A 27,937-nucleotide genomic window follows, 5' to 3' on the forward strand; every position below is an offset into this window, starting at 1 on the left:
TGCCTCATCAAATCAGTCTCAAATTTAATTACAACCTTGAAAAGAACTACCAAATGACTTAAAAAAATTGATTGTGTTTCTAAAAACCATTTTTCTCTTACCTTTTAAAGCTTTTCTTTCAAAATGTTGAAAAAGAGAATACGCCTCAAGTAAATGTAAACATAGAGAACAAAGATAAGGGACCCTCACTTGAGATTATATATGTAAAACCAAATGGGTGTTCTATCAATTACTGCATTCTTACCAAAGAAACAGAAATATATCCCCAAAAATATGAATTTGATTTTGGTTTCATATCTCAGCAAGTATCACAGACCATTTCAAAGAATTGCACAAGACAAACCATAGGCCCTATATAAACAAAATACAGCACATTAACTCATCAAACACATACTTTGTCTCAAGATTCAGGGAGATTTGTCTTCCTCTTCTTTTTCTTGTGCTTTTTCTGTCCTTCGCCATTAGCAAGCTGAACAGATTGTAGAGGAGCTGCAATGTACGACTCTGGCCCAGTATCAACAGCATTTTGATTCTTACCAAGGTCTTTGGCCTTTTTCTGCAAAAGAGCATAACTCAAAAATTCAAAAAGTAATGAAATGCTACGGTAAATACCATGTTTCATATGAAAAGGGAACTCTTAAGGATAGAGATATATACATGACAGAACTGTTGGGCAAAACAAAGTACTCGAGACCATGCAACAATTACTTTAAAATAAAAACCTTTTAAATAGGAAATTCTGAAGGATAGAGATATATACATGAAAGGAATGTGTGGAACTAAACAAAGTACTCGATAGACTATGCAACAATTACATTGAAACAAAAGGCATCAAACTATTCAATAGACTAATAAGATGCCACTAGACTGTAGAAAGAGATTACTTGCAATTTCATACAAGTATTTACATAGCTGGTGAATCTTTCAGCTTTTATTAAATAAATAATTGAGAGCATAAAAATCTGTTAGTCCTTGCAATTTTTGGTGGAGATCCATTTTAAAATGTTTCAATGGCATGGGCCCCAACAGATACCCAAAAAAATAACAATCTAGAAAAAAGGCCAGAGGAATCAAAATGGAAGCCAAAGATAACACTACAAAACAGAAGCTAACTTACAAAAGAGAATCTCTGAAAGTTACCTTTACAGATGCTGTAATGGCTTCCATTTCTTCCTTTGAAATCTTAGCAGATTTATTGGCATCGGAAAGCAATGCTTTTGAACTGCTTGGCTCCTGTATGAACAAAATGTATTTAGAAGCAATTCCGAGAATATGCTTCCAGACAAACATTGTTCATTATTGGCATAAAAGTAAACTAATGTTATCAGACCTTTGGAGGGACAAATGCTGCCTCCCTCTTTCTCTTGTTTTCTGCTGTCTTCTCTGATTGTTTTTCTTGCTTCTCATGCCACTTCTTTGCAGCTTTTCTTTCTTCACTCAAAAAATATTCTCCACTTTCTAGTTGTAAGTCAATCTGCAAAAAGAATCAAGATGCTCAATATAAAAAGTGTGTACAGATCTTGCACACTTGCATGAGGTGCAAAAGGTATCCAAAGAAAAGAAAGAGGTGTTTCATAGACAGATTATAACTAAAGAAAACATTACTAATTCGTATCAGATTCAAAATTTAGTATATCTCGATATTAAGCCACTTACCTTGACATATAACAAAGACTAGACAAAACTGAAACGGTTTCATAATTTAGTTCTATTTGCTGTGCAATATCTGATAAGAATGTCCATTCATGGTTGGCACGTCAACCATAGTTATTTAGTTATAACTCATAAATTGGGCAACTTAATATGCAAGTGGATTGGTGGAATTATTCAGACTAAGGGTTGATAGAAACAAATTAAAAGGAACGATGAAAAATGGAATTTGAAAATAGGCATTGAAAACATTAGATGTCTTTGTAATACTTCTATACACTTCTCTCATGTAAATAAATCATTCGAAAATAGAATTCATTCTCCTCCTTGGTAAACATTTGTTTGTGACTGTGGATAAGAGAAGGTGCAATTTCTTGGTTCTTTCAAGATGTTGTTTTATACTTCACTTGTGTCTGCTCACTACACGTATGGTAAAGATCTTGAATTCTAATATTTTTACTTTATAACACTCCAACCCACCTTGCTAGGTTGCTGTGGTGGAGGGAATGGCGTGTAAGGCTTCTTCTCTTTTTGCTTCACCTTCCTTTGCTTTACATTTCTCCTGCTTGAGGGAAACATGGATATCATTAAAATCATTACTACAAGAATAAATACATAATTGCTTAAGATAATGGTATCTTGACTTAGAAAATAGAAGCTCATCTTAGTACAACATCCCGACTCTGCAAAATCTAGACCACAACCATAAAAACTTGTGAGACAGAAAGGGATTAAAACAACTCACTTCTTAAACTTAGGCAGAAACCTATCCCAATTCTCTCCTGCAAGCTCTGCGTTCTTGGCAAGTTCCCGCTTGATCATGAGTTCCTGATAGCATAAATATGCCACACCAATAATCAGGATATAGTTCAACAATTTTTTATCAGTTCTATACCAATTAGCAACTAAAAAATTAAGAAGCTTTTGGAACCAAGATTGTGTTGTTACCTTGATATGATAAATAGGATGTATATTACGAATGCAATCTTCAACAATTCTGCGGACTTGTTTCAATCCCTTAAATGATCCCATAGCTGCAACAGTGTTTCCCTGCAGGATAATGTTGCATTTACATCACTTAAAGAAAAAAAAATCTACTAAATTCAATAAGTTAATTTTATAACAGCAATGAAGAGAGATTACCATTCACTAGATTAATCAAATGAAAGAACCTATAAACAAGAAAACAATCAAAAAATATCTCACCTGAACAAGAACATAGCAACCTGTCAAGAGCTCAATAGCCTGTAGCACAAACAAAATCCAGATCAGATCTTTAAAAAATCAAATTTACATGTTAATTAACTGCTCATTCCCTCCCCTGATTATTGCCACTGTTATAAAATTGAGAAACATATGGAGACCAAAGCCATATTAAATTCAGAAGAATATTATAATTTACTTTACCTTGAGTGTTGAACCATTAGGACCCAAGAGGCGTTGCCGACGTTTAACAAATCTTTCCTGAGCAATCAATAAAAGTCTTTTTCAGAGCAAATAGACAAAACCATCATCATACCAGTACTCTGAATTATAAAACCATTTTCTCTTGAAGACTACTACTTTGTTCTTAAAAAAGTTCTTGATAATTGGAAACCTACGGGAAACTTATCTGAATTGATAATAATTAGAGTAATTACCATCAAAAACCATTCTTCAAACTCAGTCCTATGAATTACATAACTTGTCCATGATACTTTGGAGACAAAGGTGTTTTTCAATATTGTTTTCTGTATACATAAGCTTTATTGGGTCCAGAGGAAGAAAATTTGTTGATATCAATGAACCACCAAAATATGTTAATGGGACTGACAATCCAACAAGCTATCACAGAAAAAGTAGGTGGTGCCTATAACATCATCAACAGGAGGAAGCACCAAAGCAACTATAAAAGCGATAAACTGAGGTACTCAGGATGCAATCTATTAACCCTAAGAACTACAAGGTACACCACAGCAGCTAAAGGAGTACATTCCACATGTGATAGAAAGCAAAGAAAAACCCACATCTTTTATCTTCAACCACAACAGGGTACATATAGCTACAAACCATTGCTTAGTCAAAATTACTGAATCTAATAATGTCTTCAGGAGAGTGACAGCAGTGGAGCTATCATTGGGGATTAAAATAGCACTCTGCATTATGTAGCAGAAATTGCAAGTAATCACAATTGCTCGGCATTTGCAAGGTGCAGCAAACTGAGTCAACTCAAATTGCCTATTCTTTATAAAATTGGGCATGAATTTTGAGGCATAATTTAATCATCACACCAATATGCTTACAAAATCTGATTTTTTTTCATTTTGTGCCTACAAGGCTAATAACTTGAAATCTAGTTTATTGTCATCCTATTCATTTATTGAGAATTGTTTGTTGTATCATCAACAGTCAACATTGCATTTAAGGTCTTCAGCAACTTCACAATTTGCATCCAGTAAATAAAGGCTAGGAGCTTTTTTCTTTTTTTAATTAATTTTAAACCTTCAAGATGAAAATTTTTAACATTACTGAATATCCCTAACTATTAAGCTTTTTAACATTGCAAACTCTAAAGGATTTATAACAATAAAATTAAACCCTAGGGCCTAACCTAATAATCAATCCAAAAGGTTTTGTGTTCAATTTTTATGGTTTTTATTATATAAATCTGAAGTTCAATTTTGGGTTAGAATTTTGCGTAGAGGGTTTAGCTTTAGCTTTTTTCTTATATTTAATGTTAAGGTTTATAATTTGAAAAACGGGAACAATTTTAAACCCTACTATTAAACATAAATGGAAAACCTAAAGTTAAACCCTAAATTATTGTTAGTTTAGGGATATGGTTGGGATTTTTATTTTAAACATAAACTATAACCTTAAACTAATTTTTTGGTCTAGGATTAACCATTATGGATTTTTGTAAATTAGTACCTGTTGACGTGTATTTTGTACACCATCATACACAGAATAAAATACCAATAGGCATCTTATCCTCTCTTGAGAAAATAGTCTCTAACTGCTGAAGATTCGCGTAAAGGATCAGTTAGGTAGACTCCAAGGTTCTTTTAGTAGGGTCTCTACGTGTGGACAAGCTTCCAGCGGTATGATGTGATTTGCTGTTTCCTCCAAGGGGCCTTACGTATTCCGAAAGCTCAAAAATTTTCTAAACTAAAGGAACTTTCAAAAAATAACAAAAGGATAGGGTTTGAAAGAAGTCTAATCTAATCTAGCCCTATGAATGACTTAGTATGGACGAGACTTGGCAAGATTCAACTAACTTCAATTTTGCCATAAAATAACAACTCAATTGAAATTAGTGCGATCTTCTAAGGTAATAAAATGATATTCAATGCCTCAAAGATCAAGGACACTACCACGAAGGTACATATCCAAGATGCGATAACGATTGAAGATTAAGGATTCAAAGTCTTTTCCAGTCGACCACGCAAGGCGTTCCTACAATCAGCAAGAAGCTAGTGGTTTGGAGTACGAATCCTACCAAATATCAAGTCTCACACTTAGTCTTTCAAATTAACAAAATACTTTGATTGAGCACGATTCAAGTAGATCAAACAACCATGAAGATAACTCAAGAAATTTGCAACAAAACACCATAACTTCAATATTTCATTGATTTCCAAGTCATCATATACAACAATTGCTTGAATTTCTCTCTTCAAAGCTCAATCTTACTACAAAATAAAATTACTTCTAACTCTAATCTCTCTTACATCAACTATTAACTCTCACACTATTTCACTATTTCTCTATTACCAAATGAAATGAAAAATGGGGGTATAAATAGCATCCCCAATTACAATGAAAGGTCTAGATTGAAAGTAAATCAATGGACAAGATCATGACACCTAAACCCTAATTAGGGTTTGTTACAAATGGCCTCCTTTTTACTGAACAATATTAAATACATAGCCAAATATTAAATTTGGCACAAAAACCTAGGAGGCATAAACCAATGAGAAATAAGATGTCATGTCATCTGTAACAACCTTTCATCCAGAATCTTATTCCCTTTCCAATTCTCTTTCTTAGCATATGCAATGAATTTTGTCACGATTCCTTCGATTTCTGCGATTGGAATCTCGGGAAGATTCTTCATACTCTCTTCTAAGTGGATGACCTGATCGAATGCATCTAGAAGAGCTGCGTCCCAAGTAGATTCAAGTTCCTTCGTCCTCTCAATCAGGAGCATGATGGCGAACATCTGATCATACTGCTCATCTGTAACATTTGCGTCCTTGCAAAAGATGACCTTGATTCTATCCTCTAGTTCCTGCATATCCACATCTGTCTCGACCTCGATCCTTCTGCCAAGAATGGTACGAAGTACCTCAAACACTCTGTCCTGGATCGGATTGATCACCTCCTCAACTTGGCTACATCTAGTACTGATGTCCTCAAAGAAAACATTCTTCATATGGAGTAAGGTTGACCAATGAAACAAACTGTGAGGCTCTCCATCCAAGATCTTCTCCTGCGCTAAAATCTTCCTTGATGTGTGTCTAATAACTTTCAAGACAGGAATGATAACGTCCTTGGTATGGGCGAATGCAGCTACTGTTATCATCAAATTGTGGATCATCTCGAGAACCTGGATAGCTTGATGAATAATCTTCATCATCCTTGTTACAAACTCTATGGCCACTGTATGAGATCTATCCATCCAATTACTTGTACGCTGGACCATGTTCCTAAATCTTTCTGCTTCATTGATTGACTGAAGTGGAAGTGCCTGCACTGGTGATCTAACTGGATCCTGACGTCCCAAAGGTTCATTGATGTGACTGAAATATGTCCTCCATGCACCGACCTCTCTCTCTAGCTTTCTATTCTTCTCCATTTCTTCTCTAAGCTTGTCTTTCAATGCTTCAAATGAATCGATAGCATCATCTAAAGTCTGTTCTGCTGTAGGTGGTCCTAACTCAAAAGTCTGTATATCATATTCTTCTGCTAGGATCTCACCCTCATATTTGTCTGCTGCCGGTGTAGCTATCTGCAATTTCCTGGATCCAGTCTCATCTCGAATCATCTTGGACATCTTGGTAGCCTTTCTCTTCTCTGTTACTTCGTGTGAACGTCCAACAAGGCTCTCTAAATCAATTGCATTGTCCTCGTCCTCTACTACGATCACCTTGGTTAATCTTTCCTTCAACCAATCTGGGATAATCGATCTGGTTTCTTGAACTTGAATCTCTTTATGCACTATTTCTTCTTGTCTGGGAGGAGATGTTATTTCATTGTCTTCTTTGTCTTCATCTAACTCATAGTCTTGGAGAGATCCATCGGGTGAACCATGTTGTGCCTGTCCTTCTTCCTGCCTATCGTTCTGTACCATCGACTCCATGGATTCTTCCACTTGAATTGTTCTCTTCTCTGGTCTAGAAGAAGTACCGGATGATCGATCTCGGTTAGCCTCTTGTTTCTTCTTGGAAGATTCTCTCTTTCCAGGTCTCTCTTTCCTCTTCGAACCTCTTGAATGGAGATTGCCCTCACTGGCACATCGAAGGTTACCTTCACCTGAATTTCTAGGGTTAGGATTGCCTTCACTCACACTAGCTCCACCTTCGGCTGGTTTCTCTTCCAAAGTGAAAGACATAGCTATGCCTTGTTCTCTCAACTTCTGATGTTGTATGTCAACCCATCTGCGAGTACAAGACAAGACTGGTGCCATCAAAGCATCTAAATCCACGACCTCGGGCTCATTCCAATCTAACCTTATTGTTTTGCTTTCTCTATCATAGGAAGACTGGATATGTCTGCCACTGTCCTGAGCTTGGTCGGCCACTCTGTAAATCCTGCATTTCCTGATGAAATCCAAAGGCAATCTAGAATGCATTTTCCGTTTCACTTCAAGATCATCTAAGAGATTCATCATAAAATCTTCAATCTGATACTCATGTCTAAACTTCCTGCCGACTGTCTCCTCTAAATGTCCATGTGGATCAAAGCTTTCTCTCAAAGCAAAAGATGAAAAAGAATACAAGGCTAACTCCTTCTCTGCGTCATCCATAGCTAAAGCATTAGGACATACCTCAACTGAATTACCCAAAATGATAGGTACTGGAACTCCATTCTGATGTCTGTGTCTGAATGCCTTCACATATGCTGCCAACTGTCTTGTTACTTCAAGTAACACAATTCTGTCTGTCGGGTATCTCGGCAACATGTATGGAGGTAAAGGACATCCATGCACTCTAATATAAGTGAACTTGGGAAACTGAATGAACCAAGCACCGTACCTCTTTATGAATTCTTGTGCATCCTGAGATAACCTGTTGTGGATTCCACCTTGCAACGTCCTTGTGATGTTCATCGTGAAAGTATCATTAACCAACTTATAGTTGCTCCCTGGCGGATGATGCAAGTAGGCATAGGAATCACAAGCTCTGACCTCGCCGGGTCCTCTTCCAATCACTCCTTTGTGAGGTAGTCCTGCGTATTCAACACTCCTGATCAAGGCATAGATGACATATGAACTCATGTGGAAGGACTTAGTAGCCTTGAGTCTCCTCAACTGTACGTCTAAGCAATGGCTAATCATCCTAGCCCAATGTATTGTACCTTTCCCTTGAACAATCACCTGGATGAAGTAAAACATCCACTTCTCAAAATAGAAGGCATGAGGGGCTCCTGTAACTCGGTTGAGCATGGTAATCAAATCTCTGTACTCCTCCTGGAAATCAATCCTGTGCGGTGTGTTCGGGACCTTGCTTAGACAGGGACGGCTCTTGAGTAACCAGTTCTTATTGATAATGCTTAGACAAGCATCTGGATCATCTTCGTACATTGATCTGGCTCCTTCTATGCTCTTGTATATCATGTCCCTGTGCTCTGGAAGATGGAAAGCTTCACTTATAGCTTCCTCTGAAAGGTACGCCAAAGTGTTACCCTCTTTGGACACGATCGTCCTGGACTGTGGATCATAGTGACGGGCACACTCGATCATCAACTCATGGCACTGAATAGCTGGAGGAAAGCCGGCCGCCTTAATGATGCCACTCTCTATTATTCTCCGGGCGACAGGCGATGGCTTGCCAATGTAAGGGACCTCTCGAAACTTCTTCGTGCTAAAGTTACCCAAGTTTGTATCTCCAATGTTGCTCCACTTCGACACGATCTTGGTCTCCACTTCTTCGGTCCTCTGATCTTCTTTCATGAGAGCTGAGCGACTGGTGGATGCTCCCGTCTTCGGGGTCGCCATACCTACACAACATTTCATAATGAGAAGCTAGATTTTGCAATAAATAACATAGATTAGAGAGTATTTTAGGAAACTTCATGATAAGTCTTTGAGTTATCATTTCCTAAAATAAAACGATTGAGCTAGGAATTCAAAATTTTCAAAAATTCAAAATTTAAAATATGACGATGAATAAATAAAACAATAAAATCAAATCGCCATACCTCAATAGAGAGCTAACTCTAGAATGCAAAAAGGACAAAATTCGCCTAGGCAAAATTAAGGTATAAATGATCTTCAACGTGATCTTCTCAAGAAATCAATTTCGCCACCTTTGTCCTTGACGTGATCTTCAAATATCGCCTTTAACGTGACCTTCAAATCTTAGCAAATTCGCTCAATATAGATCTTCAAATATCGCACCACCTTGGAAGTATTAGCGCCACCTTTGGATGATATTCGCACTTCTTCAAACACAATTTCGCACCACCTTTGATTGGGATGAAAGCTCGCACTTGAATGATAAAATAATGATGTAAAAATGATAGTTTTCACTCTCCTTTTATAGCGCTCACCTCTTCCATTCATTAAGGCCGACTTGGTGATATAAATCAATTTTCAAACGATTTTAATTAGATAATAAAGGCCGACCTCCATGTCAAAGCGCTCCATTCGATTTTTTTTTATTAATTAATTAATTATTAAATGCCTTTGATTTTTAATTAATAAATTTCGATTTTTAAACAAGGCAAAATAATTAATAAATGCCAAACGCAATTTTTTAAATGCTAATTTAATAGGATTTTCAAAACTCATCGATCTTAGCATTTAAGGTAAATTTAAAATGTTCATTTGAGCGCCAAATTTTGAAAATGGAGTAGACGTACCTCATCGCCCTGGTCCCTTGGAGAGGGACAGGAGCGATTCACCATTTTTGTCATGATTCTTGTAACTTCCACGTTCAACTTCTTCATTTCAACGTTCAAATCAACCATTTTGTCGGGTCCTTCAAGTTAGATCGCCTTGCATGTGCGCATAAGTGGCTTTGGATGTATCATCGCCCTTGTCCCTTGGAGAGGGACAGGAGCGATCCATTCTGTTCTCCTTAATCTTTGTAGCTTCGAACTTCAATCTTCGTTGTGATGGACAAACAATGTCATTCCTTTACTCCACGCTCATTTTGCTTGAATTTTACAAGGCACTTTGGTGTTTAAAGGATCATCGCCCTTGTCCCTTGGAGAGGGACAGGAGCGATCCTAAGGTTTTCGCTTGAAATTCTCCATCTTGATATGAACTTTTCCTTGTATCATCTTCCAAATGCCATTTAAAACCTTGTGCGTCTTTATCTTAACGTGATTTTCAAAGGATATCATGTGTTTTGGCTAACATCGCCCTAGTCCCTTGGAGAGGGACAGGAGCGATCTCCATGTCCTGGCTCAAATTCGTAAACATCTAACCTTTGTTCATCGTTTATTGCCTTCCAAATAGCGTCCTTTACCTTGTCCATCCTCGCCTTGTCTTGATCTTGAAGGAGCATGAATGTTTTTGATGAAATCGCTTTGGTCCTTGTCCAAAGGACAGGAGCGATATAGACTCCTTAGCTTGATCGATAACATTTGGACGTTCCAAACTTTGATATATCACCTTCAAAAGACGCCTTGAACCTCGTATGACCTTGTGAAGCCTTGTCTTAACGTGATTTTTGCATGAATCGGTCAATACATTCAACATCGCTCTGGTCCCTTGGAGAGGGACAGGAGCGAAGTTCAACATTTTAAGCTTGTCTTTACCTTGTTCAACTTGCAATTGTCTTCATCGTGTAGAATGAAGCCCTTTCGATTCCCTTGGATACTTGGGACGTGATCAACTTTCAAATTTCATGTCCTTATACAAATTTCGCTCTGGTCCCTTCCTGAGGGACAGAAGCGAACTGGGAATTTGAGTGCAAATTCCTTCAATGTAATGACCTTTGTAACTTCGTGCTTGATTGAAATGCCTTGAAACGTCCTTGCCTCCTTGTTCCTTGTCTTGGAATGTCTTGAACTTGAATAAGAAGCAATATAACCATCATATCGCCCTGGTCCCTTGAAGAGGGACAGGAGCGATTCTAGCTCTGTAAGCCTTATTTCACTTCGTCATCTTCAAAATTTATATTCAACGGATTCGCAATGTTCCATTCCATTCATCTATGCCTTGAGGCCGGTTGCAATTTAGCAAGAAAATCATCTATAACAAAAATCGCTCTGGTCCCTTGGAGAGGGACAGGAGCAAACTAGGCATTTTGGGACCCTTGTTGACGTTTCAAAATCTTCAAATTGTATTCAATGAATTCATTTCACCGTCTTTCTTACCTTCAAACACAAACTTGACTTGATCTTCACCTGAATCTCGCCCTATGAAGAACATCGCTCTGGTCCCTTGGAGAGGGACAGGAGCTACAATGTATTTCGCCCTGGTCCCTTCCTGAGGGACAGGAGCGATTTTGGCATTCTGGACCATTTTTCTTCATGTTTGCTCTTCAAGTTATATTCATTTGATAAAACATCTTCCCTTGACCTCTTCAAATTGTCAAGTCGTTGAAATCTTGCAAGGACAAAGCAAAATTTGATTTGTAGCTCCGGTCCTTCACTAAGGGACAGGAGCGATTTTGCTCCTACAGGCCAAAATATCATGATTTTACACATTTTATCACTTCACACGGCGAAAACAAATCATTTCCAATGCCCGGGGTTAAAATCAAAAAGACTCAAAATTTGGTCAAAATTGGTCAATTGGTCAAAATTCACATTTCATCTTCAACAATTAGACAAATTTAAGCTCTGCATTCAACATTCCAATTGAAAATAGACCATTCTGGCGAAATCATTGCATTCAAAATTGCATCCTACGAGAGGAAGCTCAAAAGCTCTCAAAACTGACTGGATTCTGGCTTGAAAAGACGTTAACGAAAACCCTAAGGCTTAACCCTAAATCCAAACAACTGACTGACTAACAAAATCCTAAAAACGAAAGCGAAAGGCGAGCAAAAACGAGCAAAAAAGAGGGGGTCCCCATTTGCAATGGGGCGATGTGTGAAATGGTCACAACAGTACCCTAACTCTAAACCCAAAAATAATGGCTCCACAATTTGGATTAGGATTAGGGACTTTATTCCTAGTATGTTCTAACATTAATCCTAAAGATAAACCCTAAATTCCATAATATCATCCACAGCATAGAGTAAGCAAGCTAATGTTGCATGGCCAGACTTTGAAAGATCTTTCCAAGTAAGGTGAAAGACAATAGATAGGGAGATCAAAGGCAGCAGACCCAGCATGAGAAGAGGAGAACCAAGACAGCAGAAGTGGTGACAGCAGTAGTATGAGAATCACATAGCAGCAGATTGTATTTTTCCTTTACCCAAGCATCTATGTTAGGAAGTCCACCACTCTCTACAAGAAAAACACAACTTCTTCCGTGTGACTTCATTCTTCGCCTCATCCAGCTTGCTCGGTTTTTGGGGTAATGCCTTAGGCTGAGAGGTGTTCTTATAGGGAAGCTTATGTTGCAACATCAATGTTGCACTGTTGCACTCTTGGAGTAGGATTTTCTTTTGATCAATGAATCCTCCAAACCCAGGATCTTTTGATGGCTTCTTTCAGGAAATTAGGATCAATGGCCTCTTTTCAGATAGACCTTCTGCCAAAAAAACCTACAAGTCTCCTTTTTGTCACAGCTAGAACCATCACTGATAGATCAAGGAGAGATAGGCATCCAGCTTCTACAACTATGTGATGGTCCAACAGCCACTCAATCCATCATATGTGGTATATTAATCTTTCCGAAGCAATGTTGGATGTCCTTACAAGGTTGCTCATACCCCCTCTTTCTCTCTCTCTCTCTCTCTCTCTGCTTGTTTCTTTTCTTCATCTCATAATACTCAACAAAAGACTTGTCTTGACAAATGGTAGAATCCATAGCATCATATTCAGCATGGCGCTTGGCCACTTCCTCATATGGGCATATATGTCATTATCCTTCCAGAAGTTTTGTCTCATTTCTTTCTAGAAATTTGGCTCTAAATGTTTTCGAAGCTGGCTCAATTGAAGATGCTCAATAACTTCCTTCCACCCAATTTGGAGTAGGTTTCCCAATGACCCCTTGTTGATGCATCTCTTTCAAGGTCCTTACCATCTCTGCCATAGTTTCCCCCAGTTATGATTGAAATTCTCTAGCCAACTCTTTGTTTTCAATTCTGAAGACCTCTCTAAAGTGGGCTTCTCCATTTTTATCACCCATAGTTGCCTCTATCTCTTTTCCCTTTGCAAGTACCTAATTTCCCTATCACTTATTTGCATAAACCTAAATCACCACACACTCACAGGCTAGCAAGAAAGATGCTCTGATACCACTGTAATGTCCCTTCCCAAAATTTTAACAAAAAACAACAAATTTGCAATATAAACACAATCTTCACCAATAATCTCCAAAACAGCAACAATTAATTGTACTTAACAGCACTCATAAATAGCTTGACAATCATACAGATTTGCATAAAACTGGCGCTTGCACCAAATGGAGGTGCAATGGTTACGCCGATGGTAATATATGCTAAGTGTTTTGAAGTTCTAAATATAGTTGGGCGTAAAGTTATTTACAATATAAAATATGAATCATTATATCTGTTCTAGTGTCAATGCTCTTCCTTCGAAGACCGCGTTGCATGATTTCTGCTTTGATGTCAAAATAATTTAAATGAGTTGACAACAGTTGATATTGATCACTAATTTTTGTTAGAGAGACAGTTGTTGTAATCGGTATTCTTCTTTCTTATAATCTTGTATGGATTGTTTTACATTTTAGAGTACCTCTCAAGAGAGAATGCCGGTTTATTCACTCTTTTCAAAATAAAAGATAAAAATGAGTATAAAGAAAGTAAAACGGTGAGGGAATTAATAACACAAAGAAGAATCACAAATGGCAGATGTCTATATGTTAATATTGTACAAATAAAAAAATTTCAAAGATTTTATAAATAAAAGAAAAAAGCTTACTATATATTTAAAATATGAAAAAAGTAAGTTTTATATAAGTTAAATGTGGGCTTGTGCAGCCACGTATTGTTCCCTTTAATTCCTATTTTTCTTATCATGAGAAGAGGCCACATGCCCGGTTTGCAGTTCCACAATTTGGCATTGCAATAGCAGAGGTATTCCACGTTTCTAAACTGTATTTTTCCTCATTTTGGGAAACTTCTGAAGTCAGGCATTTTGAGAAGGAATAACATCTTGTGACATCCACCATCATTTTTATGCTTGCAGTAATAAAATTTCAGTCTGCTGAAAACTATTATATTCATCCAACTTTCAGTAAGTCCAAATTAATATCTTGTAGTATTATGTACAGTTACCTATTTATTAAATTTTTAATTTAAGAAGATAGAACCTACAAACTCCTGATTTTTAGAAATTTCTTCAATCTGAAATATTATAATACTCTAGATAGCTCTATCCTATAAAGATACTGGCGTATTAATATTGATATATTTATGTGATGTTATCTCACCTTCAATAGTTAACTAATTATTTTTTCGTTTTGTCTGTATGTATGTCCACTTATGTCAATGTTGGGAGCAAGGGAATGGTCAGACAAGTTGTAAGGATGGGAGAAAGGTTTCATACACAACGGTGGAGAAATATTACCCCCTCAGATACAATCTGAACGTAAATGTAGACAACTTTGACTGGATCAAGCCATCAACTTTCAACTATCAAGAGAGTAGCCTGATATAAGCTGACTTGGTACTTGTTAGCACAGATTTTCAGTCCTTATCAACATTTGGAGTTTCTACCATCTAGTTTATGGTTCTGGTTACCTGATGTGCAACATTTATGTAAAGATGCAAAGAACATCAATTTAAAAAGAAACATAGAGATTATCGGGCATATAAATTATGATTTAAAAGAATAAAAAAAAACGAATACATTAATGATTTAACATAAAGGAAAAATCTGGAAATAGTAGTTCATCTTCAGTATTCACTGCCGGTGTTGCTATCTCCTCTTCACTATTCACTTCCCATGCTATCCCCTCTTCATGCTTCATTTTCATTAAGACATAAACTGGTTGAGTAGAATTAACTATTTCAGAGTAGCTCGCAAATTCTAATGCAATGGTTCTCTCGGCATACTTGCTAAAACCAGCAAATTGTACAAGTATGGCAGCGACCAGCAGATATCCTGTAAATACTGATACATATATGACATATACTGCAAGTGAAACATGGTAGACCATCTAGAAACCATGTCTCTGTAGGGAATACGTTTGAACGGTTCACAATCCCCAGACGCCGCTTCAAAAACCTTATGGCAAAATGTTTCCAGCACGAAATTTTCTGGCATTTATTCTGGTTCCGGCGTGAGACACTTCCGGTGGGGGTTCCTGTTGTGACGTATTCACACATCGCCCCATTGCAAATGGGGACCCCTACTTTTTGCTTTCTAGGGTTTGTTTTCTTGGTCTTTTAGGTTCTTGTCTATTGACCTTTTGCATTTGGAGGGTTGTCAGAGGGATTATTTAAATAAAAGGCTCTGCTTGAGCTAGGGTGAGTCAGCAGGTGGTCCAGGTCAGGGTCTCATTGAATGCCTTCCTTAGGTCAAGTTTTGCTCTTGGTCAAGTTTTGCTCTTGTTGCTAGTTGTGTCTTGTTTGAGTTTGAGGTGGTCAGTGAAGTTTTGTGAGTGAGTATCATCTTTTGAGGGTTTGAGATTGGTCCGATAGATGAAAGATGAAGTCCTAGGCATAATTTGATGTGACGCTGACCTATTTATCCTCTGGGAACGCCTTGGACAAGGTCAGACTTGGTGAGATTGATGAAAGGAGGTGTGAAATGAGCTCAAGGAAGAATTTCGCTCCTGACCCTTTCAAAAGGTCCAGGGCGAAATTTCACAAAAGACCCAAGATTTCACCTAAAGTTGTTGAATGGTTGGATTGATTTGCAAGGGTATGGAAGGAAATGTATCAAGGGTTGAGTCTAAGGCGAAGTCAAGTCAGTTTGAAGGTGAATTGAGCCTAGAATAGGAATTTCGCTCCTGACCCTTCCAAAGGGTCCAGAGCGAATTCCTCCATAAGACATTTTACCTTGCCCTAAACTAAGAACTAACTCATTCCCAGGCATCATTGAGGGCAAAACACTTGTTTGGATAAGGAAATGTGGGTGAGCCTAGGTGCAAATTTCACTCCTAACCCTTCCAAAGGGTCCAGAGCGAAATTCTTGTATGAACTTATTTCCTCACAAAATCTTGAAGGGAAACGCCAGTTTGAGAGCAAATTGACTTGATGATGATAGGAGGAGGCTTGAGAAGTTATATCCAAGGCAAGGAAAGGAGAAAGGAGGTGTGAAATGAGCTCAAGGAAGAATTTCGCTCCTGACCCTTCCAAAGGGTCCAGAGCAAGATTCCCATAACCTCTATGTTGCTCCTTGTTATAACCAAATTTGTTGACTTCTAAGGCATGTTGGTAAGGCTTTGATGCATATTTGCCTTTGAAAGGTAGTTTGAGGCGATGAGGTGGTGAAAATCAACCTAGAACAAGAATTTCACTCCTGACCCTTCCAAAGGGTCTAGAGCGAAATCCTCAACTTGACCCTATATTTTGCCTAATGCATCAAAAGGACCTTGTTTTGAGCTAAGTGGATGGCAAATTGACTTGATTGTGGTGAAGAGAGATGGGTTTGATCAAGTTTGAAGGTGAGTTGAGAGGAAGAAGTGTGAAATCAACCCAAAGTGTGAATTTTGCTCCTGACCCTTCCAAAGGGTCCAGAGCGAAATTCTCCATAGATACTATTTTCTTCCTTGTTTAGACCAACATCCTTGTTCCTTGGACATAGTGGGGGTGGATTGATATACTCTTGCCTTAGGAAGTGATTGAAAGTAAAGGAGATGAAGAATTTTGTCCAAAAGCATGAATTTCACTCCTGACCCTATTTTATTAATTCCAATCCACCTCAAAAGGCAAGAATACATCACTCCACCCTCAACCACGCCATAAGAACCAAGGTTTTGACCTCACACAAGGAGAAAATAGGTGGTTTGAGGAATTTCGCTCTGGACCCTTTGGAAGGGTCCAGAGCGAAATTCCTCAAACCACCTATTTTCTCCTTGTGTGAGGTCAAAACCTTGGTTCTTATGGCGTGGTTGAGGGTGGAGTGATGTATTCTTGCCTTTTGAGGTGGATTGGAATTAATAAAATGAAGGAATTAAGCCTAAATCATGAATTTCGCTCCTGACCCTTCCAAAGGGTCCAGAGCGAAATTCTCGAAATCTCCTTTTTCTCCCAATTTCATGTTGAGCCAAGTGTTGATTAGGGTGAATTGAGCTTGAAGATATCCCTAGGCATGTATTTGAATGGGTATTGATTCCAAAAAGTGAAGATTTTGAGCTAGAGCATGAATTTCGCTCTTGACCCTTCCAAAAGGTCTAGAGCGAAATTCTAATAGGTCCTGTCCTTGGCCATGGCTGGAGTGAATTTCTCCTTTTAGGCCTTCTTGAGGGTCAAACAAGTGTTGCCTTCATGACAGAGGGATCCAAAGGTGAGAGCCAAAGGAAAACGAAGTAGGAAGGATAGAGCCAAGTGAGGGAAAACAAGGAAAGTATGAATTTCGCTCCTGACCCTTCCAAAGGGTCCAGAGCGAAATTCTCAAAAAAAAACACCTAATTTGCTCATGATGGAGGCCAAAATATGAATTCCTAGGCATTGGTGGAGCAAAGATTAATGTATACTTACCTTGAGAAGCAATTTGGAGCAAGGAAGGGATGGAATTGTGTCTTAATCATGAATTTCGCTCCTGACCCTTCCAAAGGGTCCGGAGCGAAATCCTAAGATAGCCTAATTTCTGCCAAAAACACTTTAAAATTGACATCACTTTAAGGGCTAGTTGCGAGATCATGATGGGAGGAGGTTTGAAGGTTAAGTTTAGGATTGTGAAATGTTGAAAATAAGGTCTAATTGAGCAAAATAGCAAAAAATTGCTCCAGACCCTTCCGAAGGGTCCAGAGCGAAATTCCTATAGGGCCTGTCCCTAGAGAGGATCCTAAGCGAATTCCATTTTGATGACTTCTTGCTAATGATTTAAGGTGAGAAATATCATGTTAGAATGAATATATCATGTGTACTTAATCATCCTTTGTTTGTTTTACAGATCAACAAGACCGGGCTAGAAGGAAGAGCAGACAAGGAGGACCTATTCAAGTTTCATCATCACTAAGGATGCCTTGGATGCATGAGAAGGTACTCAAGGTGCTACTAAATTGAAGGACTTCGAATGATCAACAATTGCAAGCAATGTGTTAGAACTATCCTCAAAGAAATCACAAGATGACAGAGAAGAAGGATCTTGTAAACATTTCAAAGCGATGTAAGCTACCAGAGGAGGAGTGACTTGACCGTGAAGAGGCCACATCAAGCACAATAGAGCCAAGGAAACGTACATCGTTTCTCAAATACATCAAGGACGAAGGAGGATCGACCAAAGGTCATCACAAAGGAAGTACCAGACAAGGTGGCATCCCAGTCACTATTCCTCCAGTCTGACAGGTCCACATCAGCATGTCCAGATTCAATGTACCTGACTCACCAATAATGGCACAAATTTCGAGGCACCTACCCCTGTTTCCTATTGGTTCTCAAATTTTAAATGTAATTTTCTCATTGGCTAAGGAGGTTTTGTTGTAACAAACCCTAATTAGGGTTTCTATCTTGTAATCCTAGCCATTGATTGTAAATCAATCTGAGCCATTGAGATGTAAAGAGCTCTCTATATAAGGCTTTGGCTCTTCATTTATAAAGGTTAATAGTTAATAGTTAGTTCATAGAGGTTAGAATAGCTAATGATTAATAGAAAATAGAATAGCAATTAGAGTAGATTAGGAGGAGAAGGCAAGAAATTGTTGCCTAAATTGTAAATGAACTCCATTTTCATTGAAGTTAAGGTAAAATGTGTTCTTTCTTGCAATATGCATGGTTTCTTGTTGAATCTTCATTTTAGATGGTAGATAATTAGATTGAATGGAGAAAAAATTGTTGAATGCACTCGCGTGGAATCCGCCTAGTCCAAACCACTAGCCTCTTTCTGATTGTAAGGGCGCCCTGCGTGGTCAACTGGCATCGAATGAGCTTAATCTCAAGTTGTTATGCGTCTATTGTTCATGCATTAACTTGAATGATGATCAGTGTTTGACAGTGATGATTTGAACATCTTCAGAACTACCCTAGAAGATCGCACTAAGCTGGTGTCGAATTGTTCAGTTTGATGGTAAGACCTAGCCCAGTAGGACTCCACCTAATCGTTCATCCATCTTCTCGCATTCTAGGTCTTAGAGTAGACTTTCTGAGCCCTGTATCTTTTGATATTTCTTTATCTTCCAGCCAGTAGATAGGACTTGAGTTCCAGCAAATCAGACGCTCAGGCATTCGGATGTAAGTCCCCTTGTGAATCCAGCATAATCACATTAGACCAAATTGAGCTTATCCACACGTAGAGACCCTACATATAAGAACCTTGGAGTTGCCTCGATTGATCCTTAGGCGAAATCTTCAGTATTCAGGGAAACTTTGTTCAAGAGAGGATAAGATACCTTGGTATTTTATTCTATGTTCGCATGTTCATAAAAAACACATCAACAGTTCCCCGCGTAAAGAAGCCTATCGGCTAATGAATCAAACATTGGCAACAACTTACATTGATATAGTTCTGATTTCTACAACCAATAGGACTATTATGATAGTCATTACACATCAACAAACAAGCTTTAATGAAACTACTTAACTTCCATGTCATATCTTATTCTCCATTGCACTCCCTAAGTGAGAATGCCTGCAAGAGCCAAAGGGTTTTCATCCTTTGATTCTAGCACCAATGGGTTTTCATCCACAAATCACAATCTCCTATTGGTTCGTCCTCAAAAAGACTTGAACACAAAGTCTCCAATAGATACAATAACATAATATGGATCCCTACAACTGAAAAGTCTTCCTAGTTTTATATGCTACTTACAAGTCAAAGTGTAATGTCTTTTGGGATTTCCCTAAATCTTGCCTTAGATTACTATTCTCAATTGATAAGGGAGGGTTAGAGAGAGGGTTCCTTTATCTTCTTAAAGGGAAAACAGTTTGCCAGTCCCTTTATTGTTTTCTATTCTGCTAAAATATTCTGCCTTTTGATTCTTTTTTCATTTAGATCAGAGTGTAGATCGAACTTCTGTATATATCTGCATATTAATCTATTTGTATGTGTTTTCTATATGCATAAGGAATTCACTGGTAATCATACCCAGATTCTGTTATAAGCAATCAATCAATTTCGGTGTGGCTTTCTGAAGGTATCTTTAAGTTTGATCCGCAGGTGATGTTGATGTAATTCTGAGTGCAGTCTATTTCTTTCCAACTGATTCATGTATTATGGATTAAGTATGAATGTCATACATATTGCAGTCAATATTAATATTACTATTGAATTCTGCATAAGAACATTGTCAGGCTTCATATATTAAGCATACATATTAAGCACATCCCCAACCAAGAACAACGATGTTACTGCCCGTAACTTAATAACAGTTCTGATTTGATCTGATCGATGGTGATCTCCTTGGATGCTTGGATTCCTTTCCTTTATATCTCTCAATGTGAGGGAGGGGTCACACCTCTTCACCATGTATGCCCTTTGGCAAGAGGCACACCCTTTCACCATCAGCACCCTTTGAAAGAGTGCAACTCTTAATTATTTCTGCCTTTTTGAAAGGGACACAACCTTTCACAATCAGATCTGCACTTTTATTTAAATTAGATCTGCACCTCTGATTCCCAAATTATCCCCCTCAAATGAGGTTCTCTTCTCCCTTTTATATCTCATGTTTGAGGGAGTCACAACTTTTCATTTCATGTCTTTGACCATTCATTAACTTAATTAAAATTTAATTATGTACTTTTATATTTTTATTTTTATTTTACTATTATCATTTACCATTAAATTGTATTTCAAAGTGGGACATTACACAAAGTAGTGGGCCAAAGACCAAAATTGGCACCAAGGCCCAAACTTCATACTTTACATGCTACAATTTGGTCTGCCTTACAAGCCTCATAGAATTTCCATTCAAAGATTTGGAATCTTTCTTCCCTCCCAACTTGGCAAGAGTTAGACTGAATCCCTAACCCTCGTTCTCGATATGTCATTGAGTCTACTCCCTCTTCGAACTCTAGCATGGGTTGGATGGTATCGTTAAAACCCCAAACTTCAACAACCATTCGGTAGGCCTCAAGACTTGACCCTAATTCCTGATCTCTGACGACTCCCTGGCATAACCCCAACAACAATCCCAACCCCTAATCACTAATGTCACCCTAGCATGGATCAAGCGACAACCCCAACCCCCAATCTCCAAAAATAGACATGAAAATACCTCTCCCAAGCAAGGCTTGTCCATGCTAGTATAATAATTCATACTCAAAATAAACTTGATGAAACTAAGGTGATACTCCATGTGATCCCACCAAGAGCCATCTAAGATGATCCACTTAATATTTGTTTCTCTCTCATTGTTGTCTTGCCTCCATATGGACCAAGTGCATCTTGAACCTTCACAGGTCATCTCAAGATGATTGTGTTAGAGCCAAAACAAGTCTCAACTTTCAACAACTTATTCAAAAATCAAATATAAAATAACTAAAAACAAACTTTAAAGAATAATTAGAATACATAATCAAATTAAAACTTGAATAACTAAGTTTCAAAAAAAATCCAAGTAACTAAAGTGAAACTAAAACATAAAAATTTATATTTTTTCATTTACCATCAAGAGCTCCAATTTTGAAAATGATCATTATATGTCTTGTAACATGTAATGGTTGGTGATAAACATTTAGATCTCCCCAGTGTCTACATACAACTCTTTAATCCAATCAAATTTATTCCCATTGTTTGTAGCAGAAGATTGCAAAAGCAAACCACAAAATGTCCAAAAAAATGTGTGAATAGCATTCCTCAACCAACAACTAGAAGGTATGTGATTCTTTGCATTGTCCATTACAACTTAAACAACATTACAAGGTCTATCCATTACGACCAGTGTTCCACATAGACGTGTCTACCCCAAAAAACCACGAGTTTCCAAGACGGGGACATTTCTTGGATGGGGAGACGCATCCAAAACGTCTCTTTGTTGCCCCTCCACCTTCGCCACATCTCTCAGCCAAGGAAGAGACATTTCTTCTGTCTAAGAGCGTGAGAGAGACATCTCTCTCAGAAGAGACGCCTGGACATCTCTTGGACACCTAGATGTCCCTCGACAAGGAAAGAAAAAGTGTTTTTAAAATTAAAAAAACATAACTATGCCTTGGTAAACGTAACCCTAAAATGGTAGAAAGCTCATAAAAGAGGCATTTAGTCTCATTTCAGTCATCTGCAACCACAAAAAAGTTTAAAACATCTTATTTGCTCTAGCTTGGAAACCAGAAAGGTGGACTGCAAGTTGAATCAGCAAGCTTGGAAGAGGATTAGAGAAAGCTTCTTCATTCTTGCTGCAAGATTGAAGGTAGGCATTTGCCATTCTAAATTCCTTAAAAGAAAATTTGTTAATTGGTCAAATTTTTTTATTCAAGAACCAAATTACAGCCATTAGAAACAAAGAATTTTAGTAAAAAAATCTTAGAAACTGAAAAAAAATTGTTAATTTACAAACGTTTCTAAGTTCTTTGAAAAACAATATTTGCTTGAAAAAAATTTGAATTTTTTTAACATTGTTTGTTGCAGCATCATTTTCACTGTCAAAATGAGCTCTAACACCATGAGTGAGGATGACGAGGTTGAGATTCATAGTGAAAATGAGTCATCCGATGAACCTAACACAGAAGAAGTGGGGGCAAGTCAAACTGAAAAAAGTTCTATTGGGAGTGGAAATTTCAACTGCCCTTCTGAAATCCTCAAAAAATGGGCCAAGGGTCCCTTCAATCCAAAATCACCCTTAGAACAATTTGCATCCAAGGTACCAGCACAAAATGAGACAGCAGGGGGCACTAGAAAGTGGAAGTGCAATATGTGTAATCTTGAATGGTTTGGCAGCATTACTAGAACTAATGCTCACTTCCTTCTTGTTTGAGGCAAAGGTGTAGAAGTATACAAGAAGGTGCATAAAGACATGAAGTATAGGGCTGAAATGTTGAAGTTATGGGGCTGCACTGAAGACGAAGTACCTACGTCATGTACTTTGCCACATAGGAATAGGGCTTATCAGGTTCCTGCAGTTTCTTCTTCGAGTTTGCAAACTCAAAGGCCACAATTCCATCCAATTCAGGGGCAGTGGAGGCTGGGGGTAAACGTAAGATGGCTAGTGCATCTTCACAACCATTGGCTGATTTATTTAATGTGCAAGCAAAAGATGAGGCAGATGATGTCATTGGCAAACTCTTCTTTGCCAATGGCATTCCATTCCACGTGACCCACTCTACTTATTATAAGGAAGTTGTGGCAAAGATAATAAGGGCATGACCATCATATATGCCACCTGGTGAGACTAAATTGAAGACAACAATCATGGATCAAAACTATTTCAAGATTAATATTTTGATGGAGAAAATGAAGAGAACCTGAGTCACAAGTGGTTGCAGCATAGTCATGGAAGGGTGGACAGACATTGGGCATCGTCCACTCATCAATATCATGGTTACATCTACAGCGAGCCCTTATTTCCTTAGGGCTATTGATTGTTCAAGGCATACCAAGGAAGCTCATTTTCAGTTCCAGATCCTCAAGGATGCTATAGAGGAGATTGGGCCACAAAATGTGGTGCAGGTAGTGACAGATGCGGCCCATTGGTAGATGAGCTTGAGAATGTGGGGTCCAGCAGTTCAAGTGATGAGGACATTGAGGAGTTTGGCGAGGAGTTTGGGGATGATTAGAGTCATTAGACTCTACTTCTAGTGCTATTTAGTATTTTGTTTTTAAGGTTTGAACTTTGAAAATTGTTGAATCTTGATAACTTGATCAGTTCATTGTAATTTTGATGAACATTGGATAGTGATTAAGATGATTATGATATTAAAAAAATTGGAAATTCTTGTTCCAATGTCTGTATTTGATATTCTAACATTTCTCATTTGAATACTAGACTCTAGTTATTATGTCATACATCTTTATCTTTTTAAAACTAATTTTTCAAATACTATATGTATTATGTCAAAGATGGTCAGGCTTTACATCATACGCTACTGACTCAAAGCGGCACGCAAGGAACTTTGAAGCCTGCGCTACTCGTCGAGCCCTATGATGGCAAGTGTAACGACAAAGCCCTGGACAACTTTTTATGGGACATTGAAGAGATGTTCTCAAATATGTCAGGCTTGTCGGATGAAGTGCAACTCAAGAAGGCAGTCACACTCTTAACTAGAGGCGCAAAGCTTTGGTGGAGAGCGCGTGCTTTTGATAAAGCCATTGGAAAGACCATAACCAAGATTAAATCTTGGAAAGATTTGAAGGCCATGCTCCAAAAGCAATTTAGACCTAGAAACTCGAATTGGGTGGTCCAAGGTCAATTTGACGAGCTAAAGAACATGGGAAAGATCAAAGATTATGTCCGTGATTTCTAGATGCAAGATCTTGAGGCACCTAAGCATTCTGACTTTGACAATCTTTACCTCTTCATGTGGAATTTGCAATAGTGGTCACAAATGGAGTTGCATCGACAAAATGTCCAAACCTTGGTGCAAGCCATCGCTGCTGCAAATCGCTTGCTGGACTACAAGGGTGATGTCGCAAAGGTATTTGGTGGCTCGAAGTCAGATGTAGGGCACAAGAAATTTCGCCCAATGAATCAAGAGCATCATGGTGTGCCTTATGCCAAGAAAAGTCAGAGCAATGGCACCAAGAAGCAAGTGGACCCTCTCAAAAGTCAAAACACCGTATGCTGAAAGAAAAGAAGCAAAGAGAGAGGAATTGCTTTATCTCTGGAATGCCCCAAGTGACAGCGGATCAATGCCACACTCGCACAAGATCAGACCATTCCTAACGTCGAAATATTGCAAATGTTGAATACAGTGCACGAGACTCCTCTGAAAAGCTCAATCCAAGACACTTCAGCTCGACATGATCTATGCTTTGTCGAGTCTTTTTCTGACTCGTCAAAAGTCTTGGCCATAATGGCCATTGGTGCGACTCATAACTGCATGTCATTCAAGAAGGAGAAGTCGCTTAACTTGCCCACGATTGAGGGTACCAGATTGTTTTAGTCGGTGAATCGCCCTGCTCAGAAATGCATTAGAGATGTGCATGGAGCCATGATGCGGTTAGGTGCTTGGCAAGGCCCGATCAACTTAGTTGCCATCGAGATGTCCAATTTTGACTTGATGCTCGACCAAGAATTTATCAAACAATCATTTCTTGTGCTTGCTCCGCACGTGGGTTGTGTAATCTTCATGGACCCACGCAAACCCAAGATGGCCTCAACCATCAATGTTGGGCAAGCAAATCAGATCTTGGGCACATTAAGCCTTGGTCGCGCTGCTCGCAAAGACGTCGACGACCTTTATGTTGCAGCACTCTTGGGCGAATGGGATGAAGAAGACGAGTCAAAATCTTTCGACCCTAGTGTTGTGCAAGATGTGATCGATGCGTACAAAGATGTCTTACCTGAGCGGTTGTCGAAGCAACTCCCACCTCGGAGACATGTGGATCACTGCATTGAGTTAGAACTTGGGGGGCATCCACCTGCACGCGCACTGTATCGCCTTTTTGGTTCCGAGATGCAAGAATTGAAGAAGTAATTGGTGGACCTGACTGAAGTGGGTTACCTTCATCCCTCGTGATCTATGCTGCCCCTATGCTCTTTCAGAGGAAGAAGGATGGATAGTTGCGTTTGCGTGTGGATTATTGAGCTTTGAATAAGCTCACAGTGAAGAACAATTTCTAGTATGGTGGAAAGGGAAGTTGAAAGACAAAGCGATGTGGGAACCCATCAAGTCAATGTGGTGTCATGAGGAAAAGGTGCTCAAGTTCCTCCAAGAGAGCTCGGCTCACTCCAACTAAATCCGCAAGATTTAGCCACAGTGCAACGAAGCTTTGCTTGGTGTAGGAGCTGAGCATCGGTGATAAGGGTGTCGCCTAATTTAGGTGGAGGATAGTATAAGGGACTACCTTGTCCCTATGTTGTTGTTGTTGAGCTTGACACACCTCGCATTTGCCACAACCTTGTCCCTGCGATAAAACATTAATGCACAATGGCTCATGGAGCTTGTCCCTACTGACACGATTTCATTACAAGCCATGTTGGATCAAACGCCCACGATCATGCTACATGTTATCTTTGTTCGAGTTAGTTTCGACAAGGCTCTGCAATTTACGAGATCATGCTCCCTTTAATGCGACGCGGCCCTTTAGTGCGACCAGGTGCGCTAGCTTTGTAGAGAAACTTGACCCCTCATTGGTTGTCGAGATTTCCACCCTGAGCTGCGAACCTGAGCCATAGGATTGCCCTCACAAGGTGTCACGAGATGCATTGAGGTGCACCCTTCTGAAAATATCGTTGGGGTCTTTTTAAAGGGGTGCGCTTCTACGAAGATTATCATTTTGTGAGAGTTAAATTCTGCAAGAGTGAAGCTAGATGTGAGTTTGTAATAATTCCTAAGTGTGTTTGAGAGAGCTCGAGATTTCTTTGAGCTGAGTGGCTCGCTACATAGGATTTGTGTAGGCGAATGCTTAAGCTTTCATGGGGTAGACTAAATAATGTACAAATCTTTGCAAGCAAACATTATCGGCTAAGTCTGACCTGCTCTGCCATCCTGAGTTGTTGCACTGTAATTCCTGTGTGTCAAGAATGGACAATGAAAGATTTAAATAATTTCTTTAACCCGATTTCATGGTGTTCTTGTGATTTCTTTGTGCTGCAAAGTTCTTTTTTTGTGCACTTTCTTTATTTTGGGTAGACTTGTGTGGTGCAAATTTCTTTTCCTGTTGTGTAGCATGTATCCTTGCAGGCGTAGTCAATCCCTGTGCACTCCTTGGAGTCTCCTTCGGCGAGTTGAGTCACAAAGATTGTGCTGAAGGTGGGTTGTGAAGCGCAGCCTCCTTATAGTTGATTTCCACACAAATGGGCTTTCACCTAGCTATATGAACCTGAATACCTGATATCACACCTTTTGCAAATCTAAAAAGAGGTCCCACCACCTAGAACCAACCATATCATATCAACATACTTCCAACGAAGAAAACTCAAATCATTTTGAATTTAGGTCAGCTTGTGGAGCTAGAACTAGTTGCAATTGAAATTCATATGACAAGAAATTTTATTAATTTTCAAAACAATAAAAACAAAAAAAAGATATATAAAACCAACTACTTTTAAAATTTTAAGTATAATGATACATTCATAGCAAAATGAAATAGAATGAAAGCAAGAGATTTGTGAAACAAAAATGCAAAAAAAAATCAAAAACCCCAACTCTTTACCAAAAAAAACTTCTATAATCTTCTTGGCAGCAAATGGACACTTGCATATGGGTAGGAATAGCATAGCAACCATAGTGAAACCTTCAATTATCAATCTCCAACTCTCTTTGTTGAAGGACAAACAAGAATGGCAGTGCAACCTTTTGGAATAGTATGTCCTTTGCAATCAAAATGAGCTATAAAGAGTTTGTTCAAGTGTTTGAAATGCTTTTGTTGGCACTTTGAGGGTTAGGAATTCGTTTTACAATGACTAGTCAAACTCAAAAGTAAAAAAAAAATTTAAAAAGCAAAAAAATATTAGTATTTTGTCAAAATTGTGATGGGTTTCTGTTGTGACGTTTTCACACATCACCCCATTGCAAATGGGGGCCCCCTAATTTTTAGGTCCTCTTGGTCTTTTGGTTTTTGTTCTCTGGGTCTTTTCACAGCAATCTCTTTGGTCTCCCCAGTTTGCAAGTGTTTTGAAGAAATTTGATCAAGTTTGCAAGTCGTTTGAGCAAATTTGGCTAAATCTGGAACTCGTTTGGTCCATTTTAGGGTTTTGCCTTTCAAACTTAAGATTTGAGGTCTTTTCCTTAGGGTTTTGAAAAATTTGAACATTGCATTGGAACCAGGACCCTTCAACGAAGCTAACAGTGAA

The 27,937-nt window shown here is 38.5% G+C and overlaps 1 protein-coding gene across 1 annotated transcript in view; it reads right to left on the reverse strand.

The window, feature by feature from the left end:
* Positions 1 to 175: 175 nt before the first annotated feature.
* Positions 176 to 27,937, reverse strand: part of LOC131077720 (KRR1 small subunit processome component) — a 45,846-nt gene continuing 18,084 nt past the window's right edge. Inside the window, exons 5-12 of the mRNA XM_058015258.2 lie at positions 3,058 to 3,114; positions 2,857 to 2,895; positions 2,599 to 2,700; positions 2,396 to 2,478; positions 2,131 to 2,212; positions 1,331 to 1,474; positions 1,141 to 1,233; positions 176 to 556 (exon numbers count right to left, since the gene is read on the reverse strand). Of these exons, the coding sequence (XP_057871241.2) occupies positions 401 to 556; positions 1,141 to 1,233; positions 1,331 to 1,474; positions 2,131 to 2,212; positions 2,396 to 2,478; positions 2,599 to 2,700; positions 2,857 to 2,895; positions 3,058 to 3,114 (756 nt within the window). The 3' untranslated portion in view covers positions 176 to 400. The remainder of the gene's footprint in view (positions 557 to 1,140; positions 1,234 to 1,330; positions 1,475 to 2,130; positions 2,213 to 2,395; positions 2,479 to 2,598; positions 2,701 to 2,856; positions 2,896 to 3,057; positions 3,115 to 27,937) is intronic.

The sequence above is a fragment of the Cryptomeria japonica genome, chromosome 5 (assembly GCF_030272615.1).
Source record: "Cryptomeria japonica chromosome 5, Sugi_1.0, whole genome shotgun sequence".
Classification (NCBI taxonomy): domain Eukaryota; kingdom Viridiplantae; phylum Streptophyta; class Pinopsida; order Cupressales; family Cupressaceae; genus Cryptomeria; species Cryptomeria japonica.